The sequence below is a fragment of the Dothidotthia symphoricarpi genome, assembly GCF_010015815.1.
Source record: "Dothidotthia symphoricarpi CBS 119687 unplaced genomic scaffold P153scaffold_1, whole genome shotgun sequence".
In the NCBI taxonomy this organism is placed as follows: domain Eukaryota; kingdom Fungi; phylum Ascomycota; class Dothideomycetes; order Pleosporales; family Dothidotthiaceae; genus Dothidotthia; species Dothidotthia symphoricarpi.
The window spans coordinates 1,442,012-1,456,788 of record NW_022985008.1 but is presented as its reverse complement, the minus strand read 5'-3'; the positions used below and the strand labels follow the sequence as shown (position 1 = coordinate 1,456,788).

At 53.4% G+C, this 14,777-nt stretch overlaps 8 protein-coding genes across 8 annotated transcripts; 6 read left to right on the top strand and 2 right to left on the bottom strand.

Moving 5' to 3' along the window:
* The first annotated feature begins 1,381 nt into the window (after positions 1 to 1,381).
* P153DRAFT_11781 (uncharacterized protein) lies at positions 1,382 to 2,134 on the top strand. The gene has a single exon (XM_033661953.1). The coding sequence runs from the start codon at positions 1,427 to 1,429 to the stop codon at positions 2,054 to 2,056; it is 630 nt and encodes a 209-aa protein (XP_033529268.1). The 5' UTR covers positions 1,382 to 1,426; the 3' UTR covers positions 2,057 to 2,134.
* On the top strand, positions 2,121 to 3,566 carry P153DRAFT_372155 (uncharacterized protein; the record flags this gene model as incomplete). Its single annotated transcript, XM_033669370.1, has 2 exons — positions 2,121 to 2,732; positions 2,787 to 3,566. The coding sequence occupies 2 exons, from the start codon at positions 2,121 to 2,123 to the stop codon at positions 3,564 to 3,566; spliced, it is 1,392 nt and encodes a 463-aa protein (XP_033529267.1).
* Positions 3,473 to 4,228, top strand: P153DRAFT_11771 (uncharacterized protein). The gene has a single exon (XM_033661952.1). The coding sequence runs from the start codon at positions 3,701 to 3,703 to the stop codon at positions 4,163 to 4,165; it is 465 nt and encodes a 154-aa protein (XP_033529266.1). The 5' UTR covers positions 3,473 to 3,700; the 3' UTR covers positions 4,166 to 4,228.
* Positions 4,229 to 4,482: 254 nt separating this feature from the next.
* On the top strand, positions 4,483 to 6,008 carry P153DRAFT_362602 (uncharacterized protein). The gene is made up of 3 exons (XM_033667174.1): positions 4,483 to 5,225; positions 5,358 to 5,670; positions 5,763 to 6,008. Exons 1-3 carry the CDS (start codon positions 4,778 to 4,780, stop codon positions 5,899 to 5,901), a joined length of 900 nt encoding a protein of 299 aa, XP_033529265.1. The 5' UTR covers positions 4,483 to 4,777; the 3' UTR covers positions 5,902 to 6,008.
* Positions 6,009 to 7,253: 1,245 nt separating this feature from the next.
* On the bottom strand, positions 7,254 to 8,904 carry P153DRAFT_362601 (flap endonuclease 1). The gene is made up of 4 exons (XM_033667173.1): positions 8,713 to 8,904; positions 8,659 to 8,663; positions 8,047 to 8,608; positions 7,254 to 7,987 (listed from the first exon to the last, which is right to left on the bottom strand). Exons 1-4 carry the CDS (start codon positions 8,809 to 8,811, stop codon positions 7,475 to 7,477), a joined length of 1,179 nt encoding a protein of 392 aa, XP_033529264.1. The 5' UTR covers positions 8,812 to 8,904; the 3' UTR covers positions 7,254 to 7,474.
* Positions 8,905 to 9,026: 122 nt separating this feature from the next.
* Positions 9,027 to 11,061, top strand: P153DRAFT_329696 (glutaryl-CoA dehydrogenase-like protein). The gene is made up of 4 exons (XM_033665403.1): positions 9,027 to 9,476; positions 9,527 to 10,442; positions 10,492 to 10,601; positions 10,650 to 11,061. Exons 1-4 carry the CDS (start codon positions 9,269 to 9,271, stop codon positions 10,694 to 10,696), a joined length of 1,281 nt encoding a protein of 426 aa, XP_033529263.1. The 5' UTR covers positions 9,027 to 9,268; the 3' UTR covers positions 10,697 to 11,061.
* Positions 11,062 to 11,376: 315 nt separating this feature from the next.
* On the top strand, positions 11,377 to 12,356 carry P153DRAFT_362598 (ubiquitin-conjugating enzyme). The gene is made up of 5 exons (XM_033667172.1): positions 11,377 to 11,470; positions 11,609 to 11,654; positions 11,753 to 11,782; positions 11,869 to 12,052; positions 12,105 to 12,356. The coding sequence occupies exons 1-5, from the start codon at positions 11,427 to 11,429 to the stop codon at positions 12,242 to 12,244; spliced, it is 444 nt and encodes a 147-aa protein (XP_033529262.1). The 5' UTR covers positions 11,377 to 11,426; the 3' UTR covers positions 12,245 to 12,356.
* Positions 12,357 to 12,744: 388 nt separating this feature from the next.
* Positions 12,745 to 14,648, bottom strand: P153DRAFT_329689 (uncharacterized protein; the record flags this gene model as incomplete). The annotated part of the gene is made up of 3 exons (XM_033665402.1): positions 12,745 to 13,269; positions 13,324 to 14,065; positions 14,119 to 14,648. The coding sequence occupies 3 exons, from the start codon at positions 14,646 to 14,648 to the stop codon at positions 12,745 to 12,747; spliced, it is 1,797 nt and encodes a 598-aa protein (XP_033529261.1).
* Positions 14,649 to 14,777: the final 129 nt, after the last annotated feature.

Here is a 14,777-nt window from a genome sequence, read left to right as displayed (position 1 = left end):
CCGAGGGGGTTCGGTTGAACGTTTTGTCGGTAGCCCTTGTTTGAGAACTACCGCGCCGCCTGGGCTAGGTATCGCCAGTTCAAGGGTACCTTGGCAATGCGGCGTGGATACCATGACGGTACAAATCCCTCCGCCCCTTGCCCAGAAACAGACACTATTGTCTGGCAGATTTATGGGTTTCAATCGTTAACATCGGACTTGGTCCGATGAACCGGCAGCGGTTACCCAGTTTTTCTGTGCCTCGACGCTTTTGCACGGCAGAGTGAGTGGATCATGCTCGTAACATACGATGTGGTAGCAGTACCTCGACACATTTCTGGAAGCTGTCTGCCCAAGCAAAGACGCGGGTATTTAGTCGTGCAGTGTTCTCTTGTCCACGTCTCACCAGAAACCAGTGTCTTCGTGCGATAGGTATGGGGTGCACGATCATGGGTGTGCGATACGCGGGAACTTTTGGGCTTGGCTCGTACGTTTCTGCAAGGTACCCTTTTCGTGTAGCGATGGCTAAGCGTGAGAACCACTTGGAGGCAAAGGAGCCGGCCAACGCCCTCGCTCGGCCGCAATCCTCTCGATCACCACCTTATTATGTACAGCTGCCTCAGCAGCTGTGACAATATTGGGCTGCAGAGTTTACAACCAACTAGGCTTGGGAACCCCCACTAGATGGATACGAAGGGCAAAATCTGAGTGGGAGGAGCGACCGTGCGGCCTCGAAATAGTGTAAATTCCCTCGTGGCCTCATATTCTTGGCTTCGGAGGCTTCCCCGGCTGCTTCGCACATTTACCTCATTGGCCGAGATTGAGATTCCCTGAGCCGTTAGTGGTGGGCTACTGTGCCTTTTCGCACTTCTCCACTGTAGGTGCTAGCCTGCAGGTCCAGATAATGGTCAGGAGAAACTGCGGAGGCTTCCAGTATTGCGGTCATGGCACCGGTGCCGGTGGGTAGCCCAGTGGTGCCGTCGAATTTGCAAGTGCGAACAGCGTGGGAGCTAAGGCCAGAGTTCGCGTGGAGACGAAGAACAGTAGTTGCGTAAGAACGTGACTTTCAGCTGGTGCTAGGCCGTGATAATATCCGACACGCGGCCTGAACCACGGTACTGCTCTGCGAGGGCCAGAACGGAGTGTCAGGAGACGCAGGGCGCGTTTATGAGAGCCTCAGGGCAGAAGGGCCGCACTCCTGGCGCATGGAAACAATGGCTGAATCGCACGAGACGAGGCCTGAATCATGAGAAACGACTGCCCCCATGCCCCAACTACATCGTCATGGGTGTGCCTGAGCTGCACCGGGGCTTCGGCTTCGGCTTCGACGTCTCTCGAAGCTGCAGGCGGGCAGAAAGAGGCCGCGCTAGCAACGCCTAAGAAGCCATCCCAGACTCCCCGTGTCCACTAACGCTAATCCCGTTCCCCGTCCCCTGCCACGCTTCACATGGTTCATAATCCCTGCGCTGGTCCGCGCGCGGTCGTCGCGTTACGGTTGATTGCAAGTGTGTGGCGCCGATTTGAAGACCATTTGTCCAGAAGAAAATCCTTCGAGCCCACAGCTTACCCTCCTCGACTCCTCTTCAGAACCTCACCACCCCGAATTCCGCCCGCGACTGCCTTTTGTCTTTTTCTTCTGTACCAGCAATTGACGTCGCCACCCTCGGCTGCGTGTGCCCCTCCTTTGGTCTACCTTGCCCAAGCTCCCACTGCGTTTGTTGCCATTCCCAAACCGGACGCCAGACCGGGATCGTCGTCTCGAACTGTCCGCAACCACCCACCCGACCAGACTCGACTTGAACGCGACAAGAGCCATTGCATTTCACACGGCAGTTTCACACTTGCTCTTCCTTTTTCTCGCTTCTGGCATCTGCCGCTCCGTCACGCCCTCTGTCTTTCCCTAATCCACTGGCATCCCAGCAACCCCACGCTCATTCGCGTGCACTGCAACTCACGGACTGTTTATCATCTCTTCAACCTCCACCTTTTTCGAAAACCAGGCCTGTCTGAAGCACCTTTCCAACCGCATCTGTTGTCTCTCTCTGCTGTATTGTGGCACGGGCTGCTTCAAGCTTAGCGGCGTTACCCCAACACCGTCACAACAAACCACACCCCAACTTCCCACAACCAACATCGCGACGATGTCTTCGACACATTCCCGCAATGGGTCGGACGACACGACTGCCACGTCAATGTCCTACATTCTCGAGCACGTATTACAGTACCCAGCCAGCTACGAGATCCCATTACGGACCATGTACACACTCAACTGCGTACCGCGAGCCCAGCCTCTCCCCAAGGATCTTTCACGCGCGCCAACACCCACCAGCAGCTCTGGCGACTCTTCGCCAGTTGATGGGAGCTTGGCTTGGACTGGCGCCGAGTCTGCCAGTGTCAGCTTCACGTCGCAGCTCATGACCCACCTCAACTCGCTGCCCACACAACCTAGCTCGTTACCGCCAACCTTCATCGTCAACTTTGTTGGCCGGTGCTTCCACGCCTCCCTTGCGCTCGTCGACTTCCCTCAAGCACTAACATCTCTCGACTACCTGCGGGACTTGGAGAACAGGAGGCGCAGGGAAATGGTCGCCGCCTTCGAGAGAGTCCACATTCACGCAGACACATATGAGTCCGACATCGAGAACATGGCTGAGCGATTCCCGGGCATCGCTCTTTGGGTCCGAAACGTAGAAGGCAAAAACAAGAAGGCTGAGGGTTACTACGCTCAGCTGTACCTTGGACTGCGACGATGGGTAAGCCATCTTGTCTACTATTATGCCACACACGTACTAACTATCTCGGAACAGATCATGATCAACGAGCTGTCAATACAGCCTTTCAACAAGCTCAACTGCGTGGGCATGCTTAACACCCTGTTGCCTCCTATGCAATCGTCAGCAAAACTTCAGTCGCCCATGTTGAGCCATGAGATGCTGAAAGATGAGCGAGACGCGTTCTTCGACTACATTCGCGAAGTGCAGAAGAAAGGCCCTTCCGTCCTTGAGCAGGTTGTCAACTTGCACAAAGCCGGAGATGAGGAGACCGGTTGGCCAGCTGTACAGAGGTCAGTCGACAAGTACCTGAGAGTAGCCAAGAACATGATCGACGATTGCTTGGCCACGACAGGTCCGGAGTCATTCCGGGGCTATGCGGAAGAACCCAGGAAAGGCAAGAAGACTGACTCTGGTGTGAGCTTCGGATCAGAACGTCGACCAAGCGTCAACTCGAGCTTGCACGAGACGCCAATGCCCGAGCCGCCAACCATCTATGCACCTGCTCCCAAGGGTCTCAGCACAATTGAGAGGATAACCCGCGAGTTCAAGCGCATGCGAGTCAAGCCGAGGCCAGAAGTAGACGAAATCATCCAAATCAACCAGGATACCACTGCCGATCACCAACCCCAATCTTCCGACAACAAGGTCAAAGCACTCAAGAAAGCCCGATCATTAGCCAGCCTGCGTCTACGCGGCAACGGCAGTTCGGTATCTTTAGTAAGCCGAAAAGGCAGCGATGTCGCTGCCTTCAACCCCAAAGAAATGAAGAAGCACCGTCAGATGTACGACGCTTCGATCAACAAGAGCGGGTGAAACAAAAAGAGACAACACGCCGACGTGTTGTGCGAAGGAGGCGGTTCGATGTTACGAATGACGACCAACGAATTTACTTTTTTATTGCGGGCCAATATCGCCGTCTCGGAACGCAGATTTACGATAATTCATGCATGGACGGAAGGAAAAAAGAAGTCTTCGGCACCACTGCCGTTGCGCAGTTTCGCAACGAAGACAAAATGGCCAGACGCCACGGAGATAGATCCGGACGCAGTTTCCCTTTCTTCTTTACATGCTTGTTCTTTCTATCATGTTGCCAGTCTCATTCTGGACCCGACTTTTCCAAGTCCGGCCACAGTACTTCTTCCTATTCAGCGGGCGTTTTTTCTCTTTCAGAGTCGGCACTTTTGCGGGTCGGAAAACCATTGGTTTCATCCCCATGTCATGTCTGCTTAGCTTTGCATGTTCTATACCATATGGGAAGTGATTATGGGATGTTTTTAGGATTGGGACGCATGGGTACAGGCGCTGGGAGTCGCGGTGTCTGGGGTTGGGGATTTACTTTTTCTTTCTGCAGGTTACAGACAGCTAACGGGAAACGTGTGTGCGTGCATGCGCAGTTTCCCGATAATTTATAAATGCAATCAAGTTGCATGTCACATCTTGAGAACGGCGACCTGATTGTGAAGTGTTGAGTGACATGCTCAGCTGCGCGTATTTCCGTAGTGTTTAGTTTGCATGCGCCAGTGTTTAGTCTAGACCGTATTGTAAGAAGATCTTCAAACGCGATGCGTGCCTGACAGAGCTGTACCCGTTGGTTGGGCTTCAACATGCGCCTTCCGATGTTAGAGATAACCGAGTAACGCAAACCATGGACATCACGGGACTACGCGTTCTGACGGCCTTGGCAGTGTCAGTTCCGTCGCGCAAGCCACAGAGCAGTTTTCGCTCTACACCCCAACTCATCCATAGACCTTGAGTAGTCGCGAGGTATGAGATGCGCTGTTCCCCACGCTGCTGTGCCGGTAGTCGTCAAACTATGCTGTATTCACTATCTGCCGCGAACGGACGTCGTGGACATGTCGATGCAGTGTTCTTGACGTAGAGGCACAAAAGCCACTGGTCTATTGTCTCATTTGAGGCGCAGACGTTAGACTGTCGATTCGCATCGATCTGCATCGTCTATAGCATTCAGCCAGTCCACTAACCAGAGCATAACGCAGATCGGTGCAGCGCCACTAATATCCAACATGGTCACCACAAACGCCCCCGCCTCGAACCACCAAACCGCGTCTCGAGACCCTACACCTATCACAGCACAAACAGCCCGGAAGTTTTTTGATCCATGGAACAGCAGTTCTACCGGACACCAGCGTGCAGAGAACCGTCTCTCAGGATCGACATCCTGGCGTACATCACGCAACCTGAAGCTCAGTGAGCAGCATAAAGGCGGTCTTACTGGAGGACGGACAAGAGTTACGGATACAGTTGGTGCAGGCAGTCAGGACTTTGGCAAAGATGGGCGTAGAGCTGATGGCGGGTGGGAGAAGGGTGCCAAAGGCTTGAGGACAAATGGTCAAGCAAGTCTAGTGGAGGCATGGGGAGCGAGTAAGGCGAACAAGAAACTGTCACAGGTGAAAGAATCAGTGACCGAAGCGCGCCGGATACACACAGAAGAGAGTGTGCAGCAGGACAAAGGTACGTTCGCCTATCTAACCAACCGCTGTAGAAGCTGTAAACCTGCTTTGCAGAAGCTTTCCAAATAACATGTGATTTCTAATTCGTGCTTGTGTACTTTTACTTTAAACTCACAAGCTGACAATACATCAGAACCTAGTTCTACACCCCATGGCGACATCCTCGACTCCGCGTCGAAACCTTCTGACAAGCACGTATTCGATGGACTCTGTTTCCATATCAACGGTTCGACGGCTCCATTAGTGTCAGACCATAAGATGAAGCATATTCTAGCATCACACGGTGCCAGATATTCAATCGCACTGGGCCGACGATCAGTCACGCACGTCATCCTAGGCACGGCGAACGCGCACGGCGGTGCCGGCGGCGGCTTAGCTGCCAGCAAGATTCAAAAAGAGATTGCAAGAAGCGGCGGCAAAGCGGTCAAGTTTGTGACTGCTGAATGGTATGCGATGCGCCTCACTTGCTTCAATACACGACGTTGTCACACCGACACCTACCTATCCATGCACCGCCACACAGCGCTGACATATGCAGGGTCCTTGAATGTGTAAAGGCAAACCGGCGCCTACCAGAATCCCGCTTCTCACCCCTTAAGCTTGCGACACAAACTCAGAACACAGTTTCTGGCATGTTCCGTGCCAACGCCACTGCGACGAATCAGCATGGTCGATGATGGAGAAAGTTATCCGATCGGCCGTCTCACCCGCTATCCGCATCGTTCATAGTGATAGGGTTTCGTTTAGCCCGCCCAAGGACATTAGGGAGCAAAATAAAGTCATGAAAGTTTATATTACGTCCTAGCTACTTTGTTTGGTCGTCTCACTTGTTGTATCCATATTTATTTCCGCCTTGGGAAGCTTTCCACTATCCCTTTAAATGAGGCGGAAGCAAGCTAGGGCCACCGCTCTAATGCGCGAGACAAGCATCACGTAGGTTATCGAAGGAAACAAAGCCCCACGTTTCGTTTCTGAACAGAGTTCCATGCCGGTTCAGGGTGGGTATGACGCTGCATTTACGTCTCTTTGCGTCAACGCCCAAAATATATATTAATTAGCTTCTACTCTCACCGGAAAGCCCATTCAGTGGGGACAGCCGTCCGGTGTGCAAGATTTTTGGTTCCGTTAGAGTTATGGACAGTACTCCGACCGGGATGCCGAAATTCGACGACCCCTCCCTCCCCAAAAGTTCGAAGATCACTTGACTTACTGAATTTGGCGCGCATGTTGGATTCCCATGCTGATCGGCGCGCGCACGAGCAGAAGTTGAGGGTTCGAGATGTTGCGATCGTCGAGAGATCGTCGTTTGACGTGGCTGCATGGGGATTGCCCTTGTTTGCTAAACTAGGATAGAGTAGGGGAAGACTTGTCTTGTATGTACCTAGCACCGCCAGTTCTTCGGGATTCTTTAGCGGCTGCGTGTGTCAGGAGGGAGCCGTTTCGTCGGTCGTCCTTGTCGTTGTCGTCTCATGACTGGTGATACGGGATTTGGCGCGTGTTGCATGACCCGTGTGGATAAGGTGTTGATGTTGATGTTGATTAGACACTGTATGGAAATCTTAGGTTGGTGCTTTCCGTACGTCGTGAAGTATACAGATGGTTGTCTGCAAGGCTAGGGTTTGATCAACGGCATGGTCATGTCTCGGTGCAAGCATCAAAGACGGAGAAACCCTACCCGTGTTGTCTTCCCCGGATATCAGATAGTGCAAGTCCAGCTCGACACAATCACCGCTGCGTGGGGTGTTACATACCGCTGTGCTTAGGCGATTACGCCCTTGTGATAACAATTCAAGATGTAGATAGAGTATCAACATCAACTAGGTTAAACTACCTGCCCATCCCACGCGTGTGCGCGCACACACATCCCATGTAGCACCTGCGACTGCAGCAATCCTGCAATTCAATACTATGCTACGGGCGAGTAGGATGGGGAAGCATGTGCTGAACATGTAGAAACCGCAGTGTGTGATCACCAATAGTATGTTGTTTGACTATCGTAGTGGTATCATGACATGAGTAGATAGCCTCGACCGCGGCGGCGGGTTTGACTATCTCGGAGGTAACCTTCTACGCGTAGACAGACTCCTTCCTAGTACAAACCCCCGCAAACTTACACAGCAAAGTGAAAAGACGCCATGTATCAGATGTAGACCGTTACCACAGGTATGTGTGCAACGCCGTTGAAACCCCTAGCAAACCATCCCATGTGAAAGAGTGCGCCAAACCCAAATTCTCAACCTCGCCCATCGACTAACCCCTGGGCTTCGCCTTGGCCTGCTTCTTGTCCTTTGCATTCTGCTTTTGTTTCTTCTTCTTCTCGTCGAGCTTCTGCTCTGCCTTGCGCTTGAGGCTGGCCTTCTCATCGGCCGACTTCTCCACGGGCTTGAAGAACCCCTCGAGGCGACTCTGCTGCGCCGTCTTCATGTTCTTCTGTAGTTTCGCCGCGCCGTTGCGGACACGGTCCTCGTTGAAGTGCTTCTCCTCCACGAGGAACTTGACTAGCCCCTCAACGTCTGGTGCCTCCCATTTGAAGTCGCATTCTGGAGCGTCGGCGGGCCGCACGTCAGGTTCGAGGAAGAGGGCGCGGGCATCGGCAAAGGGCCAGTCTTCGGGGATGGCGTACTTCTTTTCGTTGGCGCGCATGTGGGCGACTACGCCTTCGAGGTTGGTGTGCTCGCGGATGAGTTTGAGGGCGGTGGAGGGGCCGATGCCTTTTATGGGGTCGAGGTAGTCGCAGCCGAGGAGGATGCAGAGGTCGATGAACTGGAGGTGTGGTTAGTGCTCATGCACAGTATGGTGTGATGGCTGGTAGGTATATGTACCTGTTCTCGCTCCATGCTCAATCCCTCGAGCACTTTGTCCAGGTGGATCTCTAGAATTGGCTCCTTGCGCTGCTCGCTGAATGTAAGGTGGCGCAGCAAGATGGGCGTGTTGAAGGTCAATGTGTCCATGTCCTCAGACGCGGCAGCATACACCTTGCCTCCCCGCGCAAGCACCGCACACTGAGCCTCGGCCTCGGTCGGCGCGACAATGAACGGGATGCCCATGAGGGTGAGCAAGCGTCTGCACTCCTCGTTGTGCTCCCTCGTCACCCTGACCGTCCGTCGCGAGAACTTCTCCACATCTTCTGCTGTGCCCGTCTCCTTGGCCTCCTCGGCGGCGGCCTGCGCTTCGGTCTTGCGCTGAAATCGTTTCGCGAGCTCGCCCGACTTGAGCTTTGGTGGGGCGCCATCGAAAACGTAGAGGGGCTTGATGCCGTTGTCCACCATGCGCAGTGTACGGTAGAAGAGGCCCATGAGATGGGATGTGGTCTCACCCGTCTCGTTCATGAGCTGCTCACCGCCGGAGCGCACGGCGATGAGAAAGCTGTAGATACTCATCGACCTGGACGTGGTGAGTTGGGAGACATGGTTTGGAATTGAGGGCAAGCATACGCATCCTGGATCAGTTAGCAGGCTGTACAGCCCATGGAGAGTTAGCACACTTACAATGGCAACTTTGCGACCGAACTGGTTCTTGATCTCGCCCTTCTTGACAGCCTCCGGGGAATGCTCCTCGATGAGCTGGAAGAGGTGCTTGATACCCATCTTGACGCCGTGACTGACTTGGTTCTGTAGAGTGGTTGCAAAAGGGGTCGCGTGCGAATGCGCGTGCAGAGCAAGAGTGCAGGCAGCGATGGTGGAGGCTGGAGAACGTCACGTCTCGAACGCGTGCAGGGATCACGCGCAATCACGGTCCTGTGTCTTGGCAACGGTGCAGCTCCACGCACCCATTTGGAAGTGAACCCAAAGAGGCAAAGAGATGACCGTCACGGAGAGCAACTCCGCCTTACTCAATCGAGCATGTATATCTCGAAGCGTCAAAGTCGGCTATTGCTGGATGATTGTATCATAGTTGATCGGTTGCCACTGCAGACGTGTGCCGAACCGCGGCTTCAAACTGTGGGGTAGCCTTATGTCTTCCTTGGGTATTTTCTCTCCGGACATCAATCCTTTTCTACACGTCCCTTTAAAGATCCGTCGGATTTAAGAACACTGTGCCAAGATGCTTCGACCTTTTTGCAGACACGCCGGAAGGCACATGACCGCCACGACTCGTCCCGTGGTTATTGGGAGGCGGCACATGCATGCTCCTGTTGCTTTCGATTGGCAAGACCCGTTGAACGCAAAGAACTTATTCACTGAGGAGGAACTGGCAATTTCCGAGACAGCAGAATCATACTGCCAGGAGCGTATGCTTCCAAGGGTGCTAGGTACGGAGTCAACCAATTCATCATAACTCTCCTCTGACCTTGTACTGCAGAGGCATATCGCAATGAGAATTTCGACAGGAAAATCATTGAAGAGATGGGTGAATTGGGTCTGCTAGGCTCAACGATCCAGGGCTATGAATGTGCAGGCGTAAGTAGCGTAGCTTCTGGTCTGATCACAAGGGCAGTAGAGAGGGTAGACTCGGGATACCGGTCCGGCTATTCAGTACAAAGCTCTCTTGCCATGGGAGGTATCGAAGAGTTTGGAACAGAGGAGCTCAAGGAGCGACTCCTGCCAAAGATGGCCAAGGGTAAGCTACTAGGGTGTTTTGGTCTTACTGAGCCAAATCACGGATCAGATCCAGGCTCGTTGGAGACAACAGCAAAACCTCACCCAACCAAAAAAGGATACTACTCACTCTCTGGCTCCAAGACTTGGATCACAAACTCCCCCATTGCAGATGTTCTCCTCGTCTGGGCGAAGCTGCAAAGCACAGGGAAGATTCGTGGCTTCGTCATCGAACGAGATCAGTGCCCGCCAGGTACTCTCGAAACCCCACCAATCAAGAACAAGAACGGACTGCGAGCTTCCCTGACTGGAATGATTCATCTCGACGAGTGCCCCGTCTCAGAGGCAAACATGTTTCCAGATGTTGAGGGCTTGCGGGGACCATTCAGTTGCTTGAACTCGGCAAGATATGGCATTGCTTGGGGCACCATTGGCGCTTTGGAGGACTGTATTTCCAGGGCACGCGATTACACTTTGAACAGGAAACAGTTCAAGAACAATCCGATTGCTAAGTACCAGCTTGTGCAGAAGAAGCTGGCAGATGCGACCACCGACGCTGCGTACGGAATCCTGGCTGCCTGCCAGGTGGGAAGGCTAAAGGACGAGGGCAAGGCTTCCCCAGAGATGGTCTCCATGATCAAGAGGCAGAACTGTGACCGGGCATTGATCAACGCTCGAACGTGAGTCAAGTCGTGTTTGTGTACATTTGCGTTAGCTGACCTGGATCAGGCTCCAAGAAGTGTTTGGTGGAAACGCTGTCTCGGATGAGTACGGCATTGGGAGGCATGTGGCGAATCTGTTTGTGACCCAGACCTACGAGGGCCAAAGCGATATCCACTGTGAGTGTCCAATTTGTGTGCCTCTTTGACTTAACTAACATTACGTAGCTTTGATTCTCGGGCGCGCAATCACGGGTCTCCAAGCGTTCTGCTGATTGCTGAAGGATATGGTGAAGTCAGACATGGCATATGTCTTGATCAGGGATGCTGTTGTTGTACGACTATGAAGCGCAGTACAATACAGAATCAAGCACGTGTTTGGCCTTCACCGTATGCGCCCTTAACCGGTGTTGTGCATGCATTAGAATGAAATTAGAGAAGACATGCGCAGCCCAAACGTAGCACAAACGTCGAGAGTTCCACAATCGACTGCAATGCAAGCCACCTCGACATGACACACAGTGACCAATACTTGTGAAGCTCTGAGAAATACAAGCAAATGTGAATGTCAGCAGTGTTGGAACAGGTATTCTGCGAGGTTCTATAGGTCGCCACATGTCATCAGGCATTGCTGGGGAAGAAGCGTCTGTCGGTGAATAATTTTCCAGGCAGTGGCAGGGCGAGGTTCGATGGACGATAAAACCACACTGTGCTGCTCCACCTCCACCTCTTCCTCTTGACACTGCACTCGCACACTCGCAAACACTCTCTCGGTTGCTTGTTCTCGCCATCTGGGTACTACTCGCTGGTATGTTGCCGGCAAGGGCGCTCTTCCCGCCGACACGCCGCACCTGCTTGTTTCCAGCCCAGCCAACAGCGCTAACCGCCAACAGGGCCATCCCACTTCGACTCTCCACTGCCACAATCTTCAACGCATACCCGCTCTTCGACCTCTCCACCACCCGCCACACCACCACAACCACAACCACACACACACACGTCGCCATGGCTCTCAAGCGCATCAACAAGGAACTCACCGACCTCGGCCGGTACGTCGCCCTCTTCTTCCCGACGGCGAGGGTGCTCGCATGACAGGATACGGATGCGGGGCGCTGTGATACGGGCACCGCATCGCAGCCTCGCAACACGACGCTTCTGGGGACGTCTGGCTAACTTGGTACTCGCAGTGACCCTCCCTCTTCCTGCTCAGCTGGCCCGATTGGAGATGATCTGGTACGTCACCCCGGGAAGACTCGCGCGGCTGAGGCAACTCGGCCAACATGGCCGCGCAGATGCATCACGAAGACATGTGCTGACTGACGGCGCCATAGTTCCACTGGCAAGCGACCATCATGGGTCCCGTACGTACATCTCACATCCGCCTGTCACCTGGCACCCGGCCTTGTCCTTGACCGTGCACGCAAGCAGAGACTAACACGCCCAACAGAGCGACTCTCCATATTCCGGCGGTGTCTTCTTCCTCGCGATCCACTTCCCTACCGACTACCCCTTCAAGCCCCCGAAGGTCAACTTCACCACCCGCATCTACCACCCCAATATCAACTCCAACGGCAGCATTTGCTTGGACATTCTGCGAGACCAGTGGAGCCCGGCTCTGACCATCTCAAAGGGTACGCATGGCCACGACTCCTCGAGAGAGACGTGAAAACTAACCAAATGCAGTGCTATTGAGCATTTGCTCGATGCTAACAGACCCGAACCCCGACGACCCGCTCGTCCCCGAGATCGCACATGTCTACAAGACCGACCGATCCAGGTACGAATCGACGGCTCGCGAGTGGACCCGGAAGTATGCCATCTAGGGGTAGTCTAGTTTGGTGGCGGTAGTTTCTTTACGGCTCATGACGGCATCCCATGACCGTCGCATGATGAATATCAAGAACACACTTCTTATGGCATGGCGGGTTGATGGAGTTTTCCTTGCGCGTTTCGGCATGCATGCCGGATGGGGTTCATAGTGCCTATCACCACTTTTACCTCGGCAGACTCGTTCCTTCTCTATTTTGGATTGATGGTTTTGATGTCTGATATTCACTAACTACTGACCATCTTGTACCACCAGGAAAGTGATTTACATGCAGTGTCTTATCACGTGTCGTTGGTCGGTTCCACTGATGCGTCGTTTCATTCGATAACATATACATGGTTTGCCTCTGCAATATACTTTACAACGGTAGGAGTACACCCTTTTTCCTGGCCAAGCCTGTAGCCATCTCAAAATGTGCATACATGTCCATCCAACAAGGTGCCCTAGACGCGCCTCCAGCATGCTGTGCCAATGCATTGCACCAAGTCGTCCTTATCATACACTGCTCGACTCTTTTGCCCCTTCGGCAGACGTATCGACAATCGGCTCTGGCTCTTCCGTCAAGTCGACTTCCTCAGCAACAGCCTCCTGTTGCACGGATGCAGACTTGGCCGCGGCTCTTTCCTCCAGCTCTGCCTGCGGTTGTTCAATACCGTCCTCTCGTTTTGCCTGATCGGCCTTTCGTTTGATCTGATTGGCCATTCGTGTTGTCTTCTCGGCCTCTCGTACTACTTTGGCTGTTTCATCGAGTCGAATCTTTATCTTCTCCCAGAGGAAGGTGCCGAATGTCTCGAGTTTAGCGTGACGGCCTTCGTTGAGCCTGAAGCAGGGGCCCACGTGGGGGGCTAGTATGCTGAACCGGTTATTGTGACCTATGTCGTGCAGGAGCTGGCGGGACAGAGATTTGATGGTCGCTTGGACATGCTTGATTGCTATGCCTTTGCGACCGAGGTCGTTTGTCTCGTCGGCGGGGTCACGCAGGCTGAGCATGTAGTTCGGGAGGGGTTTGTTGAGTCCTTCCTGGGTGGTTGTTAGTTTGAAGAGGTGGGGATCGTGGAAGGGGGTATGGGTCACCTGGAGCTTGGCTTTGGTTGTGCCGGTCAAGGGGGCATCGGCTACCTTGTCGAATAGCATGACGGGATCGATGGAGATGCCCTTCTTCGTAGTGTCGAAGTCGCTGTAGAATTTGAGGAAGTTCATGAAACCTCCTGCGGCATCGTTGCGCGGATGCGGGCTGTGTTTAAGGCTGGCTACAATCATCATGAAAAGCGAGTAGGACCCAAAGCCTCCTCGGAAAACGTCTGAGAGGCCTCGGAGATCGAACATGGTCTTTATCAGAGTGTGCAGTTGCGCGAGGTATGGATACTCGTTCATGTACTCTTGCATGATCTTCCTCGAGGCCGACGTATCGTTTGACAACACAATCTGCACATCCAGGCCGGACCTCAGATCTTGTAGGGATATCAAAGGGTAACGCGCCCAGCGGATCGAAGGTAATATGTACGACTTGTGTTTTTGCAGACTTCGTCGGTATAGTTTCTGTAGATCTTCCCGCAACTCTGTTCGTACAGTAGGCACGGGTGGAAAATTGGCCGCTTCAGCAGTCCTATCTTGCCCTGGCGATATCAATCGAAGATCGATGTCTGATGTAGCCAGAGCCAAGCCCGTCCTCTCCGAACCAAACACCTCGAGAGTGTGTTTTGGGAGAATGTATTGGACGTGTTTTTCAACCCGTTTGATGACGTGTTTCCGAGCGACTTTCTGCATTTTGCTCGGTGTCACATATTCGTGGAATTTTGGGATCTCGATAGCCAGCCTGTCGTACCAGAGTCAGTGCGTATTTCTATTTGCCTTGGAGAGTATGTGTACCTTTCAATCCCATCCAATTGCATCTCCTCTTCACTGACACACCAAGGTAGCGCCTTCTCCCAGACAGGTTTAGGATGGAATATGGGCTTCACAACAACACCCTCATAGTCCTCGGCTTGGTTGAATGCGGCTCTCGCAGTAGCAAGCATCTCCCGGTGTTCGGCGGGTCCCTTGTCGATAGATTTCTGGATATTTTTGGCTATGGATGCCTCTACTGGAGTGGGAAACCATTTGCCCTTTTGAGTTTTTTTCTTCTTAATCTTCAGTTGGGGTTGTTTATCGATCCTGCCCTCTTGCTGTCCCTCCCCTCCAGACTCGGCACCCGATTTGTTGATCTTGATCGCCTCTTGAGAGCCAATACCCCCAACGTCTTGAGTCCCATTGTCTTGTGTAGCTTCGGTTGTGGAGGACGAGAGGCGCTGCTGGAGGAGAAGTGGGCGGCTGGGTGCGACAAAGTGCTGCCACAGGGCAATGGAGGGCGAGAAGCGATTATGGGCGCGACATATGAGTCGGTTGCGCAAGGGCTGCATGAGAGGTCCGTGGTGATGACGACTCGCGGCAAGAACAGGGCCAGAAGTGGGATTGGTGCTGTCGCTGGCGTCGCGAAGTTTGGACGAAGATCTCGAGAATGGCACGTGATCGTCGACTAGTCTAGACAC